General features: G+C 36.5%; 1 protein-coding gene across 1 annotated transcript; it reads right to left on the bottom strand.

Moving 5' to 3' along the window:
- Nucleotides 1–11: 11 nt before the first annotated feature.
- LOC133186789 (uncharacterized) lies at nucleotides 12–19,481 on the bottom strand. The gene is made up of 13 exons (XM_061322103.1): nucleotides 19,262–19,481; nucleotides 14,985–15,233; nucleotides 14,595–14,716; nucleotides 13,913–14,054; nucleotides 13,711–13,821; nucleotides 13,133–13,280; nucleotides 12,836–12,958; nucleotides 11,362–11,448; nucleotides 7,428–7,507; nucleotides 7,227–7,304; nucleotides 6,648–6,693; nucleotides 5,306–5,763; nucleotides 12–4,205 (listed from the first exon to the last, which is right to left on the bottom strand). The coding sequence occupies exons 1-13, from the start codon at nucleotides 19,430–19,432 to the stop codon at nucleotides 93–95; spliced, it is 5,928 nt and encodes a 1,975-aa protein (XP_061178087.1). The 5' UTR covers nucleotides 19,433–19,481; the 3' UTR covers nucleotides 12–92.
- Nucleotides 19,482–19,515: the final 34 nt, after the last annotated feature.

The raw sequence follows: 19,515 nt of genomic DNA, 5'->3' as shown, positions 1-19,515 counted from the left end.
GAGCATAAATATTTCGATGCATACTGAAGAAGACTTTATTAAATAATGTTATGATACAATATCAGTATTATTTCCAGTTTGCAGATATATTTTCATTTCATTGAATCATTATTCACACTTTTAACAGCTAATTTGAAGGAACCCCACAGAGAATACACTTGACGTGGGAGATCTTTATCTGTAATCACATTGCTTTGGTTTCTACCGCGCTGTTCCTCTGCCATAGTTTTATACTGGCTCTCATAAAAATGACGATTTTTAGAGGCGACGTCATTTATTTTGCTCCCTTTCTGATTGGTCCCTTTTGGAGTAATTGCACATCCATCTTTCTTAGAACTTGCCTTAATTTCCTTTACCATGGGTGGCCTATAAGCCTTCGTAGTTTTTTTCTGTCCTTGGCCATATTTAGAGGGTGTTTTAGGTTTTGACATCTCTTTATTAGGAAGATATCCTAAAGATCTCTCTTTACTTTGACTTTTCCTGTGTCGACGCTCTTTGTTCTTAATATCATGTGCAGAGTGGACTGTTGGTGTCGGCGTCGTCCGCTTCTGGGGCCCTACATTGTCCAGAAGAGAGTGGACAGAACACTGTTTGGCGGCATTTGGATTCACATTATCCTGGGACAATCTTTCTTTTTCTAGACCCGATTTCTCTGAGTCACTGTGTTGAATGCCTTCTTGAATGTTCTGTATTTTTGTAAACTTAATGCTTTCTTCCGACAGATTAGTGGCGATCTTACTTAGTACCGTTGTTACCATTCCTGTTATCACTTCAGATGGCGAAGCAGACGCATTAGTAATACTGCTACCCGTCACTGCCCCCTTGTTCACATTTACCTGGAAAATGCTTTTTGTTACAGTTGGCAAATCTTCCGGGTCAATTCCACTGATTCTGAGGTCTTCTACTGCATTTTTCAAAACCTGTACGATCATTTCTTCAATCGAGCTTTCCATCAATCGTAATTGAGTGATTGGGGTGTCTTCGTTATCACCTATCGCTGATGCAAGGGTGTGTAGCTCCTCCTTACTCAGCTGTTCATGCTGAATGTTATCGATTGTCTTCTCAAGCACTTCCGTCGCAAAGACTTTGACTTCGCTGGTAACCTGATCTGCGATATCGCAATCTGATTCTTTGTCTAGTTTCCCTCGCGAGGGATGGACATTTTCATAGAGATTTGTTATTTCTTTTGTCATATCTGTCATTTTCTGCAGACTTAGACTGGGTCTCTCTTTGACCTCATTAACACTGGATGTACTGCCCTTTTTCATGCCAATACTTGACATATCGCTTTTCGTGAACACATCTACCACGTGTATACTTCCTGTCTTAATGTTTTCGATGATAACATCCAGAGCCGATTCTAATTGTTCGTCATTTTTACTCTCATTTTCTGAGGAAGTAATAACTGATTGAAAAATGTTTTGAAGTGCATTGTGAACAGCCGTATTTGTATACATATCGTCCTTGAAGCTCTTTAAGATGAACAACAGATTCTCTTTCATTTTGGCATCGTTCTCAGACATCGTGGCACCTTTTTCCTCGCAAAAATTTATGATTCCATGGAGAGTCTCCACAACTATTGCTTCAGCCTCCAGTGACACTGTCGATGTCGACTTTTCAGCGCTTTTAGTCTTTGATCGCTCCATTTCTGTTGTCAGATCGCTTATGACAGCTTTTAGCGACTCACTTATCACCCTTTTAGCTTCCATGTCGTCGATTAATATTGGCGATGTGTGCAATGGCGATTCAGGGCTTACTTTCTGTTGATTTATATCTTCCAGTCTGTCTTGCATACTTTCTACAATTTGTTGTAGCTTCTCTAAAACAAAGTCATGGATAATCTGTGAACTTGCTTGTCTAAGAAGAATTTCATCTTCGAGTTCTAGAGAGTTTTCCAGTCTCAGATTACTGATGATGTTGTTAAGTGTATCCAGTATAAGGGCATTCATTTCCTCTGATGGAACGCTGGAGAGATCAGTCCTACTCAAAACAACATCATCAGAAATGAGATGTTCAGTAGACTTAATGTCGCCGTCAGTCCTCAGCAAACTTCCTATCCTTTGAAGTAAGTTATCAACCACTTTATTTGCTATAGTGGATGATGCTGACTGTAGAATGTATTCTTGCTGAACACTTTCAATTTCTTCTTCATGATACTCGATGCAGTCATTGATGAGTGTCTGTATTGTCAGACGAATGAAGTCAGTCATGATACTGGGGTGCACATTCTGAACAGCACATTGCAATAGGTCCACTGCCTTGTTCTTTGACAATTTGCTCTCTTCTAAAAATGCCTTTGACGAGAAAGCATGAACTAAATTCTGAATATGTTGAGAATTTTGTCGTTTTTGCCTAATATCTCTCATTATTTTTCGGATGCGAATTCTTATCATCGGAACAGTTTCCTCTGGTGATATATCCAGCCCAAATGCAGATGACAGAAATTGATTAATAAAATCCTTTGTTGTATTTTTGGAGTTAAGATCGAGAAGAAATTGCTGCATTATTGCTAGAGTCAGGTTCACAACATCACAATGACTTTTGAGGTTGAATATGTCTTTCTCCCTTGAGTCATCAACAACTGATAAGATGTCTTTAGAACTAAGACGTCCACTGACAATGTCTCTTTCTATTTTACCTATTGTTTCCTTGACCAAGTTGTAGGCCAAATGAGAGTCGATGGTTTCTAAATCACTAGAAGTCTGAATTTCGTCATCTGCTGCAAAAGAGTAACATTGAAGGACCGTGGAAAATACCCTCTTAACATCGTTCTTTGTCAAGCTATCTTCCTGCAACAATTGTAAGACCTTTTCTGACATTTTCTCAACCTTTTCTTTGTGCTCATCAGACAAAGTTCCCGAAAAAAGAGAAACCACAGACCAGGCTACGGAGGATATGTCATATTCCCCGGCATCCCCGAGCTTAAAATCGCTTAACATCTCCTTCAATGTATTCTTGGCGAATTCAATTTTTGTGTCCGAGATGGTCGGGGATTCTCTTGTAGACAAATTCTGTGCAGTGGTGGTGTAATAATCTTTAGATATTCGAGTTTTAAGAATACACAACGCTAATTCTTTTATCGCTTCTTTAGTGATCAGGCTTTTATGCAATTCATCCTGAATGGAAAACAGAATGTGTGTCAGAACATCTGAGGCTACAGCAGAACTTGTTAGGGATGGTTTACTTGTAACATTTGGAGAATCAAAAGGCTCTTTCCCTTGCAACAACCTGTTTCCACAGTGAATTAATGAACTTCCCAACTCAAATAATTCTTTTTCGTCAAGGCATCCAGATTCAAAGATGCGTAGCATTTCTGATATGTGCCTCGTGAGCATCTCTTCTTTAGAATCACTTTCGGTTGGTGAAATGTTCTCCCTCACCATTGTTGAGAAAATTTTGGTCATATCTTGTACATCCTCAGCGGTGAACCCATCGCGTTCAAGGCTGTTCCCAACAATTTTCAATACTCTGATTACCAAGTTTGTAACATTTCGAAGGAGAGCCTGATCAGCTTCAAACGTCTTCTCGTCTCGACGTTTCACGGCAGGTAGATTTTGCAAAGCAGCTGTCATTGCGTTTGCGATTCTTTTCAGCGTTGAAAAATCCGATTGCATGACAAAATGCTTAGCATTTTCAATCATGGTTTCAATAGTCAGATCAGACTCTGTTGTTTCGGATCCGAGTTCCTTAAATACGTCAGTTATGTTTGTGACTATCTCACTCATTTTGACATTACTTAATGCAGCGGATGTGAGTCTCAGTGCGGCTTCTTGCAGCTTATTAAAATCTGTTTCGGATTCTTTTACACCTTTCTCAATTGCCTGCCTGAACCTCTCTGTGATCAGACTAATCAGCTCAGTATAAGATTCCAGTATCCCAACCTTGTAAGCGTGATAGGACGACACAACTGCATGGACTACTTTATACAGCGAGGTACTCTCTCCGCCTTCAAGATCGTCAATGACTTTTTCAAAGAATGGTCTCAATGCAAGCGTTTGGATGTCATTACGTTCAACGTCTTCTCTTGTCATCATGGACACCATTTCTGCTACCATGCTTTTAGAAAGCCTACCTTGGTTAATATCGTCCGTTATTTCCTTCAGAGTGTTTATTATCCATTCATCTAACATTGCATCATGGATGGGAGAATCCCTGCCCAGATCGGGGTCTTTAACAATGGATTCTATGGTATCGTCTATGTACTTCTGTCAAATAAATCAGTTTTTTTACTATTGGAAGAGGAAGCCTAGCTTATATAAATATATATCAATAATAAAACATATATATCAATAATAAATTGTCTTGAAGAAGCAGATAATGTCGGTTTTACAAGCGCTTCATGTTTCGTTTGATCTACTGATCGTGCCTCATCACCATCATCCGGTTTATCAGATCAAGTTACTGCAAACATATTTTTTATCCTCGGAGTCATAATCTCAAATCGGAATTACAATGTCTGTTCGAATTGCAGATAGAAAATTACGCGGATTCTTTGGATTGCATTTTAAGTAAGCTGTTACAAATTTCCGCGGATAAATTATTATAAATTAATTATATATCCCTTTATTATCATCTAAAAATAATCAAAGAAATTTTTGGAATCAATAAATAGCATATAGTCTTTATTTATTTGAAAAAACTTAAAGGGGGACTTCTCTTGACATGCAAGAAAAAAAAAAGTGAATGTGCTCTACGTCATCAGTTTCAGAGAGTGGTGATATGGATTCAGAAAACCAAAGTATGGTGACACGGAACGTTGATCACACAGTCAGGTCAATGTGTGAAATGAAAAGTAAAATTGAAAGAAAAATACGTGGGTATATAATATATGTAATTCATTTGCAGTTACAAGTATTGATTTATTTTAGTTCATACATGCAGAAATAAGATATTGAAAGATACTGAAGATAAACATAAATATATACATTTCCAAATATTTTTCCTTAAGATTCTTTGCAAATAAGACGACTGTTCATTTTCTCATGAACTATCATGGATGAGCATGAATATCTCCATTGTTACGTCATAATACCGTACTTGACGTCAAAACTATAGTGCAAACTGTTTTGCTTTAAAAATGGCATTTGAACTGTAATTTGTGGCAACTCATCAGAAAAATAATGTAAATATAAGAAATGAATTTAATTTTTGAAGATTCATGAGGTACATGAACTACAACGCTTCAAACCAGCATAATTGTCATGAAGCGCTAACGCGCTTCATGAAATATGCCGGCGTGAAGCGTCGAAGTTCATGTCCTCATGAATCTTCAAAAAATGAATTCATTTCTTGAATAAATACCTACCTGTAGTTGTTCATCATCTGAAGAAATGCTGATATCCGAAAAGCTGTCATCTCTCTTCCGACCAACTAAAATGGCTGCCATTTCAGTCACTTCCTCGTGAGGGACGGCTCCAGTTTTAATGTCATGGCGAACTTTATTCAGTGTAAATTCTACCACGTCGTCTGCAATCCACTCAGACTCCTCAGCATGCAGTCGACAGGAGACAATGTCCATGGCATATCTGGACAACTGACTAACTTCTTCTTCTGTCAGACGCCCTCTGTTTAGGTCGTCAAGGAGACGGTTAAGGAGGTTCTCCACCAGCTTCATTTCTGACGACTTCTCTGTCATGGCGAACCTCTTGACTAGGAAAGGGGAGGGGATAGGAGTCAGCACGTGCTCACTAACTGGACGGAGAATCGCTCGATCAACTTCGCGGTTAGGGGGAATGGCGTCGTCTTTACCAAACTTAACTTTGCCTACAAATAACACTTTCTCAATTATCATTGCTTTTGTATGAATGGAAGAAAAAAATACTTCCTATGTATCTCCCATGGTTTGTATTTTGATGTGATTTTTATGAGTTGTGTGCTTTCTTTCTCCTAGCCCTGGTGACGGGATAGAAACCACTCAACGGGTCTGAAAAAAATTATATCCAACCACAAAACATGGGCGAATACTTGTATCGCGTGCTTTACATATAGCTATCATATGTTTTAAAACTGTTTTTATACATGAATCCACTTTATTTTACTTCATCACGTTCATGCAAAAAAAACATTGTGACATCAGAACTATTTATAACGATATCAAATATTACCTAGGATATATCAACTGTATAAAAAAATGTGTAAAATATTGGAACACCTGGCCCTCTCTCAAGTTTTCGACCCAAGCCCAAATATTGCTTATATTTCAAGACATCATGTATTTTGTTAATCCTGAAACATAGTTTTACATTTGACTTCTAAACCGAGTTTCGGTATCTTGAAAACTTATATCTTGAATGCCATGGATATGTCGAAGTGATTTGGAAGTCTAAAACCACTTATTCTTTAAGATGTTTACCCTTTAAATCTCGAATATTCGGAAATCTCAAGTTTTCTGCCAGTCCCATTGAGTACGTACTAACGAGGTTTGATTGTTTTTCCAACAAATTTGGGCACAACTTTAACAACATGGTGTAAACAATGAAACATGAATAACGTCACATGTACAGTGCTTTTAAAAAGACACAAGGCTATATTTTCGGCATTGACTGAACATTGGGTTTCCTTTTTTCGATCAATGCAGGCGGTGGTTGCAAGATAAATGATAATAGCATGTTCAGAAATGTTGAGCTTTGGTCTGGTATAAATCTTACCTTTCTGTTCATCAGATCGCATTTGTAAATAAGCTGGATAGACGTCCTACAATATAAACAAGACCTAAGAACAATTATTTAAAAAGTACTGATATTGGAATAAAGATAAAGAAGTATTTAATTGTTTGATAGCAATTTATATTTTTACTGCTAGTATTTTTTTTTTACTAAGGCGTGTTCTGTACTACCAAAATTATATGACATCGAAACTATTATATGAGATACTGTCTACAGAGTCCTTGATGTCAATATCGCTGAATCGGTTTAAATTAATGCAAATTAATATAAATTAAATCAGAGTATCTCGATATGAATCAGTTTATGTAAATTAAATCAGGCTCCGGGGCCATAAAACAGAGACGAGTTAACTTTTGGTCTTAGTCTCACTTTTACAAAAGGAATATATAGTGGAAAAGTGAGACTGAGATCAAAAGTGAGCTCGTCTCAGTTTTATGGCCCCGGAGCCAGACCTTCACATGAGTGAAATAGCAAATGTAAGAAGGATCAAATAATAGACTGGTGAACAAACTAATATTAGATATTCTAAATAAAGAATGCAATGACAGAGGATTTGCTCACAGTTTTGACTTTGTGGAGAACGGAGTCTACAATCTCTCTGGCTTTTCTGTTTATCTCTCTTTCGTTAGTGTATCCAGGCTGTAAAACACAAGGGAGACTCTAAATTCCTTACATTAAAAATTATTCCCCCTTTACTGAGCGAAATTACACTGAAACATAAAAACAAAACGAAGTTTAACGATGGTTTTGTAAAATATGTACCGCATCTTCACCAAGTTTCTTTATTTCAATGTCCAGTGCCTCGTTTATCATTTGCAGAAACTGGCCAGTGGATTGTTTCCCTAAAATATAAAACAACCTTTGGTCAGCAGGTCAGTTTAATCCTCCGAACATAGAGACCAGTGAAGGTTGACACTAGCATAAATCATAAACATTTTTATCAGAAGTGCAATTCGACTTGAATTCAACTTGATTTTAGACTCTTCTATTTGACACTTGCTTTCATTATTTTGACATTTATGTACATGTGTAATTATTCCATTTTTTCATATAGAATACTTGTACATAGTGTCCTGTCAAAACTCCGAATCGTGTAATTTCGGGGGTGTACTCACAAATTGAAATCAATCAACCATAAAGAAAATGAAAAAAAGGTGAAGATAAAGAACAGAGAATGATATAAAACAAGAGGCCCAAGGGCCTTAACGGTCACCTGAGTATGATACAACAATTTCAAGGATGCATAGAGTATTAAATGAACTGAAAGGTGAAGCTTTGTTGCCCAAAAGCAAGAAAAATATGGTGATCATGATCAACAAAATAATTGGTCTTAATATTCATTAACAGTTCATAAATTAGGTTCTAATCTGTTCCCCATTTTATCACTATCACTATACAGTATATTAACAAATTATCAATGCTTCTGTACTATTTTAATCCTTTGTTGAAATCTCTTACATTGGCATCTCTTGGTCTTTGATGAATATTTAATAAGACAAGTAATTTTTGTCTCATTTTTATTTATCTACTACTTACAAGTCTATCTGATCATTAAAACTATGAAAGTACTTTTTGTATTATACAATAAAAGTTTTTGTATAATTCTCTTGTTCTATTTACCTTTCAAGTACATTATTTACAGTGATAAATTATCAAAAGTAAATGGCAAAGGGGAATAACTCCTCTCAGTAGAATACAAACTAATAGAGCCCTGGCCAGGACCAGAACACTTGACCAAATGGTCCAGATGTTCAAAAATCTGGTAAAAATTCCCTTCCTTAAAACTTTTACTCTGTTTGCCTCAGATATGCCCAGGTGCGGAGAAGATTTTTAAATAAATAATGCATTTTTACTACAGATTCACTATATTATCAATAGAGCCCCAACCCCCAACCCCCCACCCCCAAAACACCAGAGCTTCTGACCCTGGGACCATATGTTTGCTCATCATCACTTTGTTTATCTGCTTAACACTAAGGAGCAAACAGGATTATTTAATAGAATTAATGCATTTTCACTAAATTATCAAGAGCCCCACCCTCACACCAGCACATCTGACCCAGGGGTCATGAAATTCACTACTCTGGAAGAAGCACACTTGCTCATCATAACTATACACTTAGCTTCTTTGCTTTTTTAACCAGAAGAAGAAAAGAATATTTTCAAAGAAATTTTGCTTTTTCACTTTATAATCAATAGAAGCCCCCCCCCCCCCTTCCCCCTCACCAGAACCCTTAAACCCGGGGTCATAAAATTCACAATTTTGGAAGAGGCATCCTTGTGTATCATAACAATGTACTTTAGTCTGTTTAAGCAATACCCAGGGGCAGAGAAGAAGATTTTCAAAGAAATAATTCACCTTCACTATAGGATCTATATAGCCCCGCCCTAGCACCAAAACTCCTGTCCCCGGGGCCATGAATTTCACAATTTTGGAAGAGGCATCCTTGCTTATCATAACAATGTACTTAGTTTGTTTAAATAATACCCAGGTGCTGAGAAAAAGATTTTTAAAGAATTAAAACATTTTCACTTCATAATCAATAGAGCCCCGCCCTAACACCAGAACCCCTGATCCAGGGGCCACGAATTTCACAATTTTGAAAGAGGCATCCTTGATTATCATAACTATGTATTTAATGTGTTTCAATAATACCCAGGAGTAGAGAAGAAGATTTTCAAAGAATTAATGCATTTTCACCATATAATCAATAGAGCCCCACCCTAACACCAGAACCCCTGACCCAGGGGCCATGAAATTCACAATTTTGAAAGAGGCACTCTTGCTCATCATAACTATGTACTTAGTTACTGAACTTAATACCCAGGAGCAGAGAAGAAGATTTTCAAAGGATTAATGCATTTTCACTATATAATCAATAGAGTCCCGCCCTAACACCAGAACCCCTGACCCAGGGGCCATGAAATTCACAATTTTGGAAGAGGCACTCTTGCTCATCCTAACTATGTACTTAGTTAGTTTATTTAATATCCAGGAGCAGAGAAGAAGATTTTCAATGAATTAATGCATTTTCACTATATAATCAATAGAGCCCCACCCTAACAGCAGAACCCCTGATTCAGGGGCCATGAAATTCACAATTTCTGAAGAGGCACTCTTGCTCATCATAACTATGTTTTTAGTTAATTTCTTTAATACCCATAAGCAGAGAAGAAGATATTCAAAGAAATAATGCATTTTCACTATATAATCAATACCCCCCCCCCCCCTTCACCAAAACCCCTGACCCAGGGGCAATGAAATTCAAAATTTCTGAAGAGGCACTCTTGCTCATCATAACTATGTACTTAGTTAGTTTATTTCATACCCATAAGCAGAGAAGAAGATTTTCAAAGAAATAATGCATTTTCACTATATAATCAATAGAGCCCCCCCCCCCTTTCACCAGAACCCCTGACCCAGGGGCCATGAAATTCACAATTTTGGAAGGGGCATTCTTGCTTATCATAACTGTGTACTTAGTTAGTTTATTTTATACCCAGGAGCAGAGAAGAAGATTTTTGAAGAAATAATGCACTTTTACTATATGATCTATATAGCCCCACCCTAGCCCCAGAACCCCTTACCCTGGGGCCATGAATTTCACAATTTTGGTAGAGGGCTCAATGCTTATTACAATCATGCTAACAGTTTGACTGCTTGATGTCCAGGAGTAAAGAAGAAGATTTTTAAAGATTGCATTAATTTTAGTGGTTTTTGCCCCACCCCTCAGGCCCCAGGGGGGCAGGGACCATGAAATTCACAAATTTTGTCCCCCTTCACCCATAGATGTTATATGCCAAATTTGGTTGAAATTGGTTGAGCGGTTTCAGAGAAGAAGCTGAAAATGTTCAAATGTTAACGCACAACGCACGACGCACGCCGACGGACGAAAACGGATAGCAATAGGTCACCTGAGTGACTCAGGTGACCTAAAAAAATTACAAACAATGCAACAAGAAGGTGGGATCAGGTGCCTAGCAGGAGTAAATAATCCCTGTTGACCGGTCACAATGGCAGTGAGTCCTATGTATTGATTAGGTAGACGGAACATTACTAAGTCAAATTTAGTATAAATGCAAAGTCCTAACAATTGATATTAAACACGTCAGCCAAATTACGACCCAACGATAGGTTGTATTTGTTGACAAGGTCATTAAAAAGTCCATAGAATTTACGAAATGCTGAATTTAAACGAAGTAGTTAAAATCCCTTTAATATCAACGTATCTGTCAGTATCCTGTCTCCATTTAAAAAAATGATCGTACTTAGAGCATGCTCTTGAGTATCGAATAAATTGGGAGATGTTAACACCACATGCAGGTGACAGCAGAATATTACTACATAAATTAAAAAAGTTGATAATGGAAAAGCTGGAGTCATGAAACTTCTTTTGTCATACAGTTTGGTTGTTATTTGGCTCTTATCGTCTAGATAGTAAGTAAAACATCCGAATATGAAACAGATGCGGCAGACTCTAGTGTCCTTTATTTCAAATTTACTGAGATATATCGAGTCAACATATGAATAGAAATAACTATTGTTAATTGATAATACGTCGTCGATATATTTGAATTGAAGGCCACAGCAAGTGTTTTCTTCTTCTCATGTAGAAGTTTTTAAATAAATTCTGCTTCATAGGAATATGCTATATGCAAAACCTAACCTCATCGAAAGTTGTCTCCCCTTATTTACCTGTGAACCATAGATCAGACATCGAGATTTCTCTAAGAATGTCCTCTAATGCCCACAGGCTCTCATATCGACTTCCGTAGCGTCTACCTGAAAACAAAGAAATTATCGAGGAGATGAGTTGATGTTTGAAGGGTAGCAGATCTAGAATAAGGGTACTGAAGTATTTCTTTCATTCAGTTTTGCCTAATTTCTTGTTGGTTTCTGCCCTTTTTTACATGCAAGACATGTAATTCAGGAATATAAGTCGAACAAGTTTCCTTGAATATTGAAATGGTTAAGGCACAAAGCGCCTAGTCATTCCAATACCTTCTTTTGAGATTTATATCTTATTCAGGACATTTTTTTCTGTTGTCAGTGCCCTATCATTAATAAATACCGGTATCTGAAATATATAACGTTTTGATATTTCATCTTTTCGGGTCCCGAATTTGTGATACCAGTCAAATTTTAAACGAAATATTTCATGGTTATCATTCAAGTCTAATATTTAAACAATGGACCCCATGGGTATCTTTCAAGAGCCCTACCTTTTCCTTTTTTCATATATTCAGATTGAGTAGTATTTTTAGCATTCTATAGGAAAATTCAGAGAAAATTCAATAACTGAGGACAAGAAAAAATTTACAGCCAGATTTTAATTTGGGGCGCCTGAGAGATTTCTAAAATTAGATAGATTTCGGATATTTCGGACTTAAAGGTCGATGATTTCTTTACATGCAAAGTAGCTCAGGAATAACACGAAATCTTAAGGGATACATCCGAAGATGACTAATTTTCTTATCCTCTCATAGACTTGGGTCTCACTAAATTGTAGCTAACTTGTTATTCATCACTTTTTACAGTCGAGTACATGTATTTGGATAGATATTAGAATATGCTGTAAGAATAAAAAAATATTGGATTGGTATGGTTTAAATTCTAGAATGTACTGTAGGAATAAAAATATAGGATTGGTATGGTTAGATTTTAGAATATATAATGTAAGAGTCAAAATATTGGATTGGTATGGTTAAATATAGCAAAAACGTAATACTGCTAAGATTAATTATTGGACTCGCAGCATTCAAGCAGAAAATTCTTACTAATGGTGGACTAGATAAACGAAAGACGACGTCATAAAAATACTTTATTATAACGATGTTCTTTTACCAAGAAAAGTAGTCGGTATATATTTCAAGCTAAAATTAAGCTTCAATGTTCTCTAGATATTTTTGGCCGTCTATGTCGTGTCGTTTGATACACCTGCTGCTGAATAAGGTGACTATTGTTACGTGTATACCTCCCCTTCTGAATAAGGTGACTATTGTTACGTGTATACCTCTCCTTCTGAATAAGGTGACAATTGTTACGTGTATACCTCTCTTTCTGAATAAGGTGACAATTGTTACGTGTATACCTCTCTTTCTGAATAAGGTGACAATTGTTACGTGTATACCTCTCTTTCTGAATAAGGTGACTATTGTTACGTGTATACCTCTCCTTCTGTTAGCCATCTTGAGTTTCACCAGAGCCAGTCGTCTGGACAGCCTCGCCTTGTGTCCCCGTTCCCTCCTCTCTCGTTCTTCTCTAGACTGGCGCTGAATCTCCTCCAGGTTGACTGTTAAAAGACAAGACAGCACATAAAACTATCTCTCAATACAACTCATCCATCGTAGTTCCTCCTCGTGAGCACATCACCTCAAAACACAACATTAATTCCTTTCTCTTTTTCAGACTCGATGAACTGAAAAAAGAAAAAAAATCTTTTGGGTCTGTTTATATAGATTATCACCTCTGAGTTTGTCCCGCTGGTGACTGAACTTCCTGTCCCGAGCCTCCATGCTCTTTTCTCTCCTCTTATCCTCCATCATGCGGATTTCATTTTCCGCTGCCATCCGCCGAATTTGCTCCTCCTTCCGTGTGTTCCACATCTCCGTAATCTGTAGAAGCAAAATTATTGGTGAATTTATGAAAATTTGCGAGAAAGTCCATTCATAAACATTTCCAGCGCAGTTCATTACACTGTAGACACACCAAAGTATTCACGTATATGTACGTGGGAAAGTGATAGCTAAGATTATTTATGTATTCTTAGGCGATTTCTTACATTCATTCATGATTAATAATTTACACCAAATAATTTTTAAAAATCCACTTTAAAAGTTAATATACACAAATATGTCCCTGCAGATGACTTTTCATATGAAATAAAGTTTAAACAAGCTGATCATGCATTAATTTGGGATGCAGCTGAAGGAAATGTGATTAAATTTAAATGACAATTAACATTAAATTAATTTAGGCCATCTTAGTGTCTGTAAATATAACCGACATTCGTCAACTCAGTCCCAATAAATGTATTTTTATTACTTTTTTCTGGTCTGTGAGGAGTTTGTTTCTTTTCCTTTCCTCCAGTCGAAGCTTGCGGAGTTTTTCTCTTTGCTTCCATCGGCGAGTAAGCATCAAATTTTTCCTCATCGTCTGAAATAATATCAGATTCCCTATCAACAATAAAGTATTTTGTACATGTAAAATAGAACTGAAACCATTCTTCTGTCTCTCTCTCTCTCACCTTATCCAGGTGTTCGGCCGCCATTGCACGTCGCTTCTGTAGGATTTGGCGTCGTCTAAACTCTCTCAGTCGCTTCTGGAGCTCGATTTCCTCCAGTCTCCTTTTTAGCCTTGCTTCCTTCTCTCTGATCTCCCTCTGAATCCTAGATTGATATCAAAGAATAAGTCTTACGAAGAAATCGCCACATTATCAGGATTTTGTGATATCCTTCCACTTGTGTAGAGGGAGAACGGTATCACCAAAACTTGATATTGTGAAGATGATTCAAACGGAATCTTCATGATTTGAAGCTCATTCTTACAGTTGAAAATACTTTATAATGTTACAAAATTTTAGGACAGATTGGAAAATAATCTTGAAAAAGAAAATGAAATTCTTATAGTAAATATGAAATTATTGTAAACTACATGATAAAGAGTTATTGTTGTTTTTGAGGTCATTACGATGATTTATCTACTCGATGAGTACAATATAAACCTTGCCCGAATATTGTACATTGAGAGTCGCTAATAGTTGATCATCGTATTGACCGAAAACAAAAGTGAAAGTTTCCTTGTGTTATTATTGGCCTAGGGAGCACGGTTGTGATAGAGAGTGCACGTTAGGGTATGAGACTTTTTTTTTTAGTGCATGCAGTTCGATAGAATAATTTCCTAATTAACACGTGTGCAAACATTCAGACCTCGTTTTGGTCTCTTCTCTCATCTGTTGAAGTCTCCTCCTGACCTGCTCTCCCCGGGACTCGGACCTTTCCGGGTGTTCTCCCCCAGACATTCCTCGGAGTCTCCTCACCCCCTCCATTTCCTATAGGAGAATATTTCATAAGACTTCAAATCTGAGTCCAAAATTTAAGTTTCTGCAAAATTCATAGATGCATTAAGAAACTGGGAAAGATAGAATTCAATACATGTATAATAAAATTTTATGAATTAATATAACTATAAACTGAGAAATCTGAATTAATAATTTAGTCTTTTCAGAGAGAGAGAGAGAGAGAGAGAGAGAGAGAGAGAGATTTAAAAATAAATCAAAAGCTAATGAGAGAGACGGTGCATGACCCTTAATATCAAACCTTCCGTTCCTTGGCCATTTCCAAGAGACATATTTTCCGGAGGTACTGTCTGTACTGGTTGAACTCCCGGAGGTTACAGATTACCTGCCTGTCGTCTGTAATGAAGCCGTTCTTACGGAGGTGGCGCTGCATTCGCGGTATATTAAAGTGATTCTTCAGATGCGGATCATGCAGTGGTTGATATTCATTTGATATCACGTGACAGTATGGATCAGTTAGGTCAAATTCAAAGTCAACAACTTTGTGTTTCTGAAAAAAAAACAAAACATAAATTGAAGAAAAAATAAAATAAAATAATTTAAAAAAAAAATAATAAAATGAAAATAAATGGTTGACTATAGAATTATATGTATAGTGTTGATTTACAGAAGAATAATACCTGTCTAAAAAATTGTTATTATTCAAAATGTTCATTAGTTCTTTGTATATGGCAAAACACTATCAAGAAATCTGTAAATAGATTTGTGGATTGGAAGTTGGATGTTTGCTTTCTTCCTTGGATTGAAGTAATACAGACATGAAAACTTAATTTACAATTTATTCTATAATATTTACATTTGTAAATGTTTTCTTTTATTACTTTTTCAACAGTGAAATACTGTGATTTATTTATTGAATAAAAGTGATATTCTCTCACAGTGTGAAAGAATACCAAAATGATATTCTCTCACAGTGTGAAAGGATATCAAAGTAAGTAAAAAATAATTTCTGGCCTGTCATAAGATATAGATAGTAACTAAACATCTTGATAGAGCCAAAACTGCAATTTTCTTCCCAAATATATCGCTAAAATCCATGCTATGTAATGTTTTTAATCTCACAACTGCTAAGCTATGACGTCTCAACTGCTCAACTATGACCTCAAACCTAGCTATGACACTGTGCTAAGAAAAGACAGAGGCATAGGGAAAATCAAAGAAAATGTAATAAACAGAGAATTCAATGTTTTGTAGATGAAAATGGAATTTATTTCACTCGTGAGACAGGATTTTTTGTTATTTTCACTCGTGCTTCGCACTCGTGAAAATGTCAAAAAATCCTGTCCCACTCGTGAAATAAATTCCATATTCATCTACAAAACATTGAATATCCTCTATTTTTATAACACTATTAAAAGCAACGCGTATCTATATCCGTATAAACACGGGTTCCTCGCGTCACAAACGTTCGACGTAATTTCTCAGTGACGTCATAAAGGGTCGACGTACAATCTATGGATCAAATACGTGCCGTTGAGTTTGAAAAATAAAACATTTCACACGTTAAAGATTATAATCAGGAAAAAATAAAATATGAATAAGTCATAAATGTAAATATAAGTAATAATGTATCATTTTTAAACATCTATCGGGATATAAATACGGGTTGGTCACGAGATCAAATTCCATAAAGCCCGAAGGGCTTTATGGTAAATTGGATCTCGTACATGTACCAACCCGTATTTATATCCCGATAGATGTTTAAAAATGATACATTATTTCTCAAATCATGCATGAATATTTACATTACAAGTTATATTTACAGTACTTTCTTTCGTTTGTAAGGGATTTATTGTACAGAGAGGCGTGGCAGTCGAGTCGCCCAGCGACGAGACTGTCACGCCTCTCTGTACAATAAATCCCTTACAAACGAAAGAAAGTGTCTGTAAATGTCTTGTGTCATGGTCATTTGCATAGTCACTCCTTCAGCACCTAACTGCACGCGTCATTACGTCATAGGCCTAGGTCCATCGTAAGTGAACAGGCCCGGTGTTCAAACAAAGCAGTAAGTACGAAGGAGATGGTTGCATTGAAAAATCAAGCAATGTTAAACGAGTGTGAAATTGTATTTGATGGATTAATTTAAGCGGTATGAGTATTTCAAAAACCATAACAAATACAGGCACAATACTTGAAACCTGGATCCGCCCGCACTACGACCCGCTACATTACTGTTACTAGGGATACGCTTGCATTTCCTGAGGAAATCCGAGTCAAGTACTGTAGCCACAGGTATCAAAATTATGGAATGTAGTGTTAAATAGTCCAGATACAAGTATATACGAACATGTATCAGTTTGCATGTAACTCAAAGAACTCAGAAAACAGTTGCTATTAAGGGAATCATCGAACTGCGCGTTTTCGATATTGTTAGATTTCAGTTATCTGTTTTAATTTGAATACATGTATTTCAAGAAAGTCTGTGTATTTTTAAGATATTTGTTTAAATTAGTTAACTAATGAGTTTACATGTAATCCTCATGAAAATGGTTTTCACGTATCATGCATTTTCAGATCGAAAGGGGGGGGGTGAATTTTGTGAGGTTTCTCAATTTTCCTCTGGATAGGTTGTATATGCTTACAGAAATTGAAGAAAAAAAATTCAAAAGTATTGAGTTCCTTTGGAAGTTATTGTACAGTACATTGGAAGTTATTGTACGGCTATAAGCTCCGCCCACTAGAATTCATAGTACGTTGGAATTCAGCCAAAGGTTTTCTATTTGATTTAAAGTATGGCTAACATCAAAAGAAAAAGTACCGCACCATGACACAAGTATATTTTGCATATAAAATGTGTGGAAATTTATGGCATTCAAAACACCATAACACGGACAGGGGGTCAAAAGGTTAAAGCATGCGTTTTATTTGGACGTCACAAACGTCTAACGCCGTGGAAGTGTAACGTCATAAGCGAAAATCAAAAATCACGCTCACATTGAACAGACGTTGTTAAATTGGCTCTTCCATTAACTGTAACTTACTTGAAGGATAATAAAGGGATTTCTAAATATAAATCACATTTGCAGTCAATGCAAGGAGTTTAAAAATGTAAATATAAGCATTGAATCATTATTTTTTGAAAGATATAGTCTCATAACTGCAACGGTGTGTGCAAGCAAATTTTCATAACGCGCTAACGCGCGTTACTCAATTTGTTTGCACACACCGTTGCAGTTATGAGACTATGTCTTTCAAAAAATAATGATTCATTGCTTAATTATTATATTAACAAACAATTTCGGGGGTTTTAATGGGATCCGTTTTATTTCTCCTTTTCTCTCTTCTTTGTTTTTAAGAATAATCAAATAATATTGATTGTAGTTGATTGATTCCACATTATGAAAGAATAATTTATTTAAAAACCGCCAAACATGTAAGTGAAGGATGTTTTTTGCTATACAGTAGATTATTTCTAAATCCAGGCCCCTAGAGCGCGGGCGGGGCGTTTTTTCAGAGTAAAGTCTTTTGATAAAGTAATTTTTCATTTAGATGCCCCCCCCCCCCCCAACTTTTTGTTGCTGTAAAGTCGATCACTGGCAAATTCCAGAATTTGACAAAAGAAAAAATAATGTACCAAAAAGTAAGAAATAGGTACAACCCCCAACCCCGAGATAGGACTTTTCGAGTCGGGCAGTGTATGTATTTTTAATTTTTATTTTTCATAAATTTATATTTTTTGCTTGTCAGATTTTTTTCGGAGGTTGTCCCCCTCCCCCACTTTTAAAACCGTTGCTACGGGCCTGAGATCATAATAATTTTAAAACCAAAGTCGTTCTACGTGCACTCTAAAAATTGACAAACATTATACACACTTACATTTCTTTTTCATCTACATGTAATCTGGTCCTCATGTGCAGAAAAAAAGTAGAAAAGGGAGATCGACAAAATTCGTATGTTTATCTGATAGGCCTTAATCAACATTTCAAGGACTAAATTATTCTTGCAGGTGTTAATGAATTAAAATTGGTCCCCAGTATTTTGTGGTGGCTTTGCATATTAGGGGACGAAAATTTGATTGGGGGGGGGGGGCTGGCAAAATTTTTCCAGTCAGAGTATTTATTTTCATGCCAGTCAAGGACGGATTATTTATTTTCAAGATGATCAAGAACAGATTATGTATTTCCTTCTTCATGAAAAAATTAAGGAGTTTAAAAAAGGAAAACGCCCAAACTTTAAAACTTTTTCATATGGGGTGAGGGGGGTATCAATTCAATTCAGTTCAATTTATTGATTCACCAAACATGTTGGCATACAACCATGTGACATACAGAATGAAAAGTACATTCAATTTGTTTTTGCCAATCGAGGACAGATTCTTTATTTCCAAAATCTGCCACCCCCCCCCCCCCTTTAGAATCAAATGGTCGTCTCCTAATACCGGGTATTCATCCAATGATCAAAATTGTAATGTTTCGTCTTCTATAATTTTTGCTTAACTTTTAACCTGGTGTGTGAGAAGCTCATTGTATACGCATGTATATATACACATGGAACACGTGAAATTAAAACAACACTTACTGGTTCGCATAACTTGGTAGTACAAAGTTTGATGGATCCCTTTGGAATCGGTACCATGGGGAATTTAGAATACAGCGGGAGTGACTCCCATGCTGGTAGCCCGTCACCGGCAGGTAGACATTTCTCCCTCTCCGTAGTTTTGGGTCTTGGATATAACGTCAGTCGATCCATTCTTTTTTTTCCAGCGGTTTAGCGTTAAAAAATTCAAAAAACACTGTTAGATAGGTGTCATCATCGCCATGTTGTTTTTGCCT

Source organism: Saccostrea echinata, unplaced genomic scaffold, assembly GCF_033153115.1.
Source record: "Saccostrea echinata isolate AGI-Se365-2 ecotype Australia unplaced genomic scaffold, CSIRO_AGI_Sech_v1 ptg000014l, whole genome shotgun sequence".
NCBI classification, from domain to species: Eukaryota; Metazoa; Mollusca; class Bivalvia; order Ostreida; family Ostreidae; genus Saccostrea; species Saccostrea echinata.
Note: the sequence above shows the minus strand (reverse complement) of the source record. Positions and strands in the feature narration are given on the sequence as shown.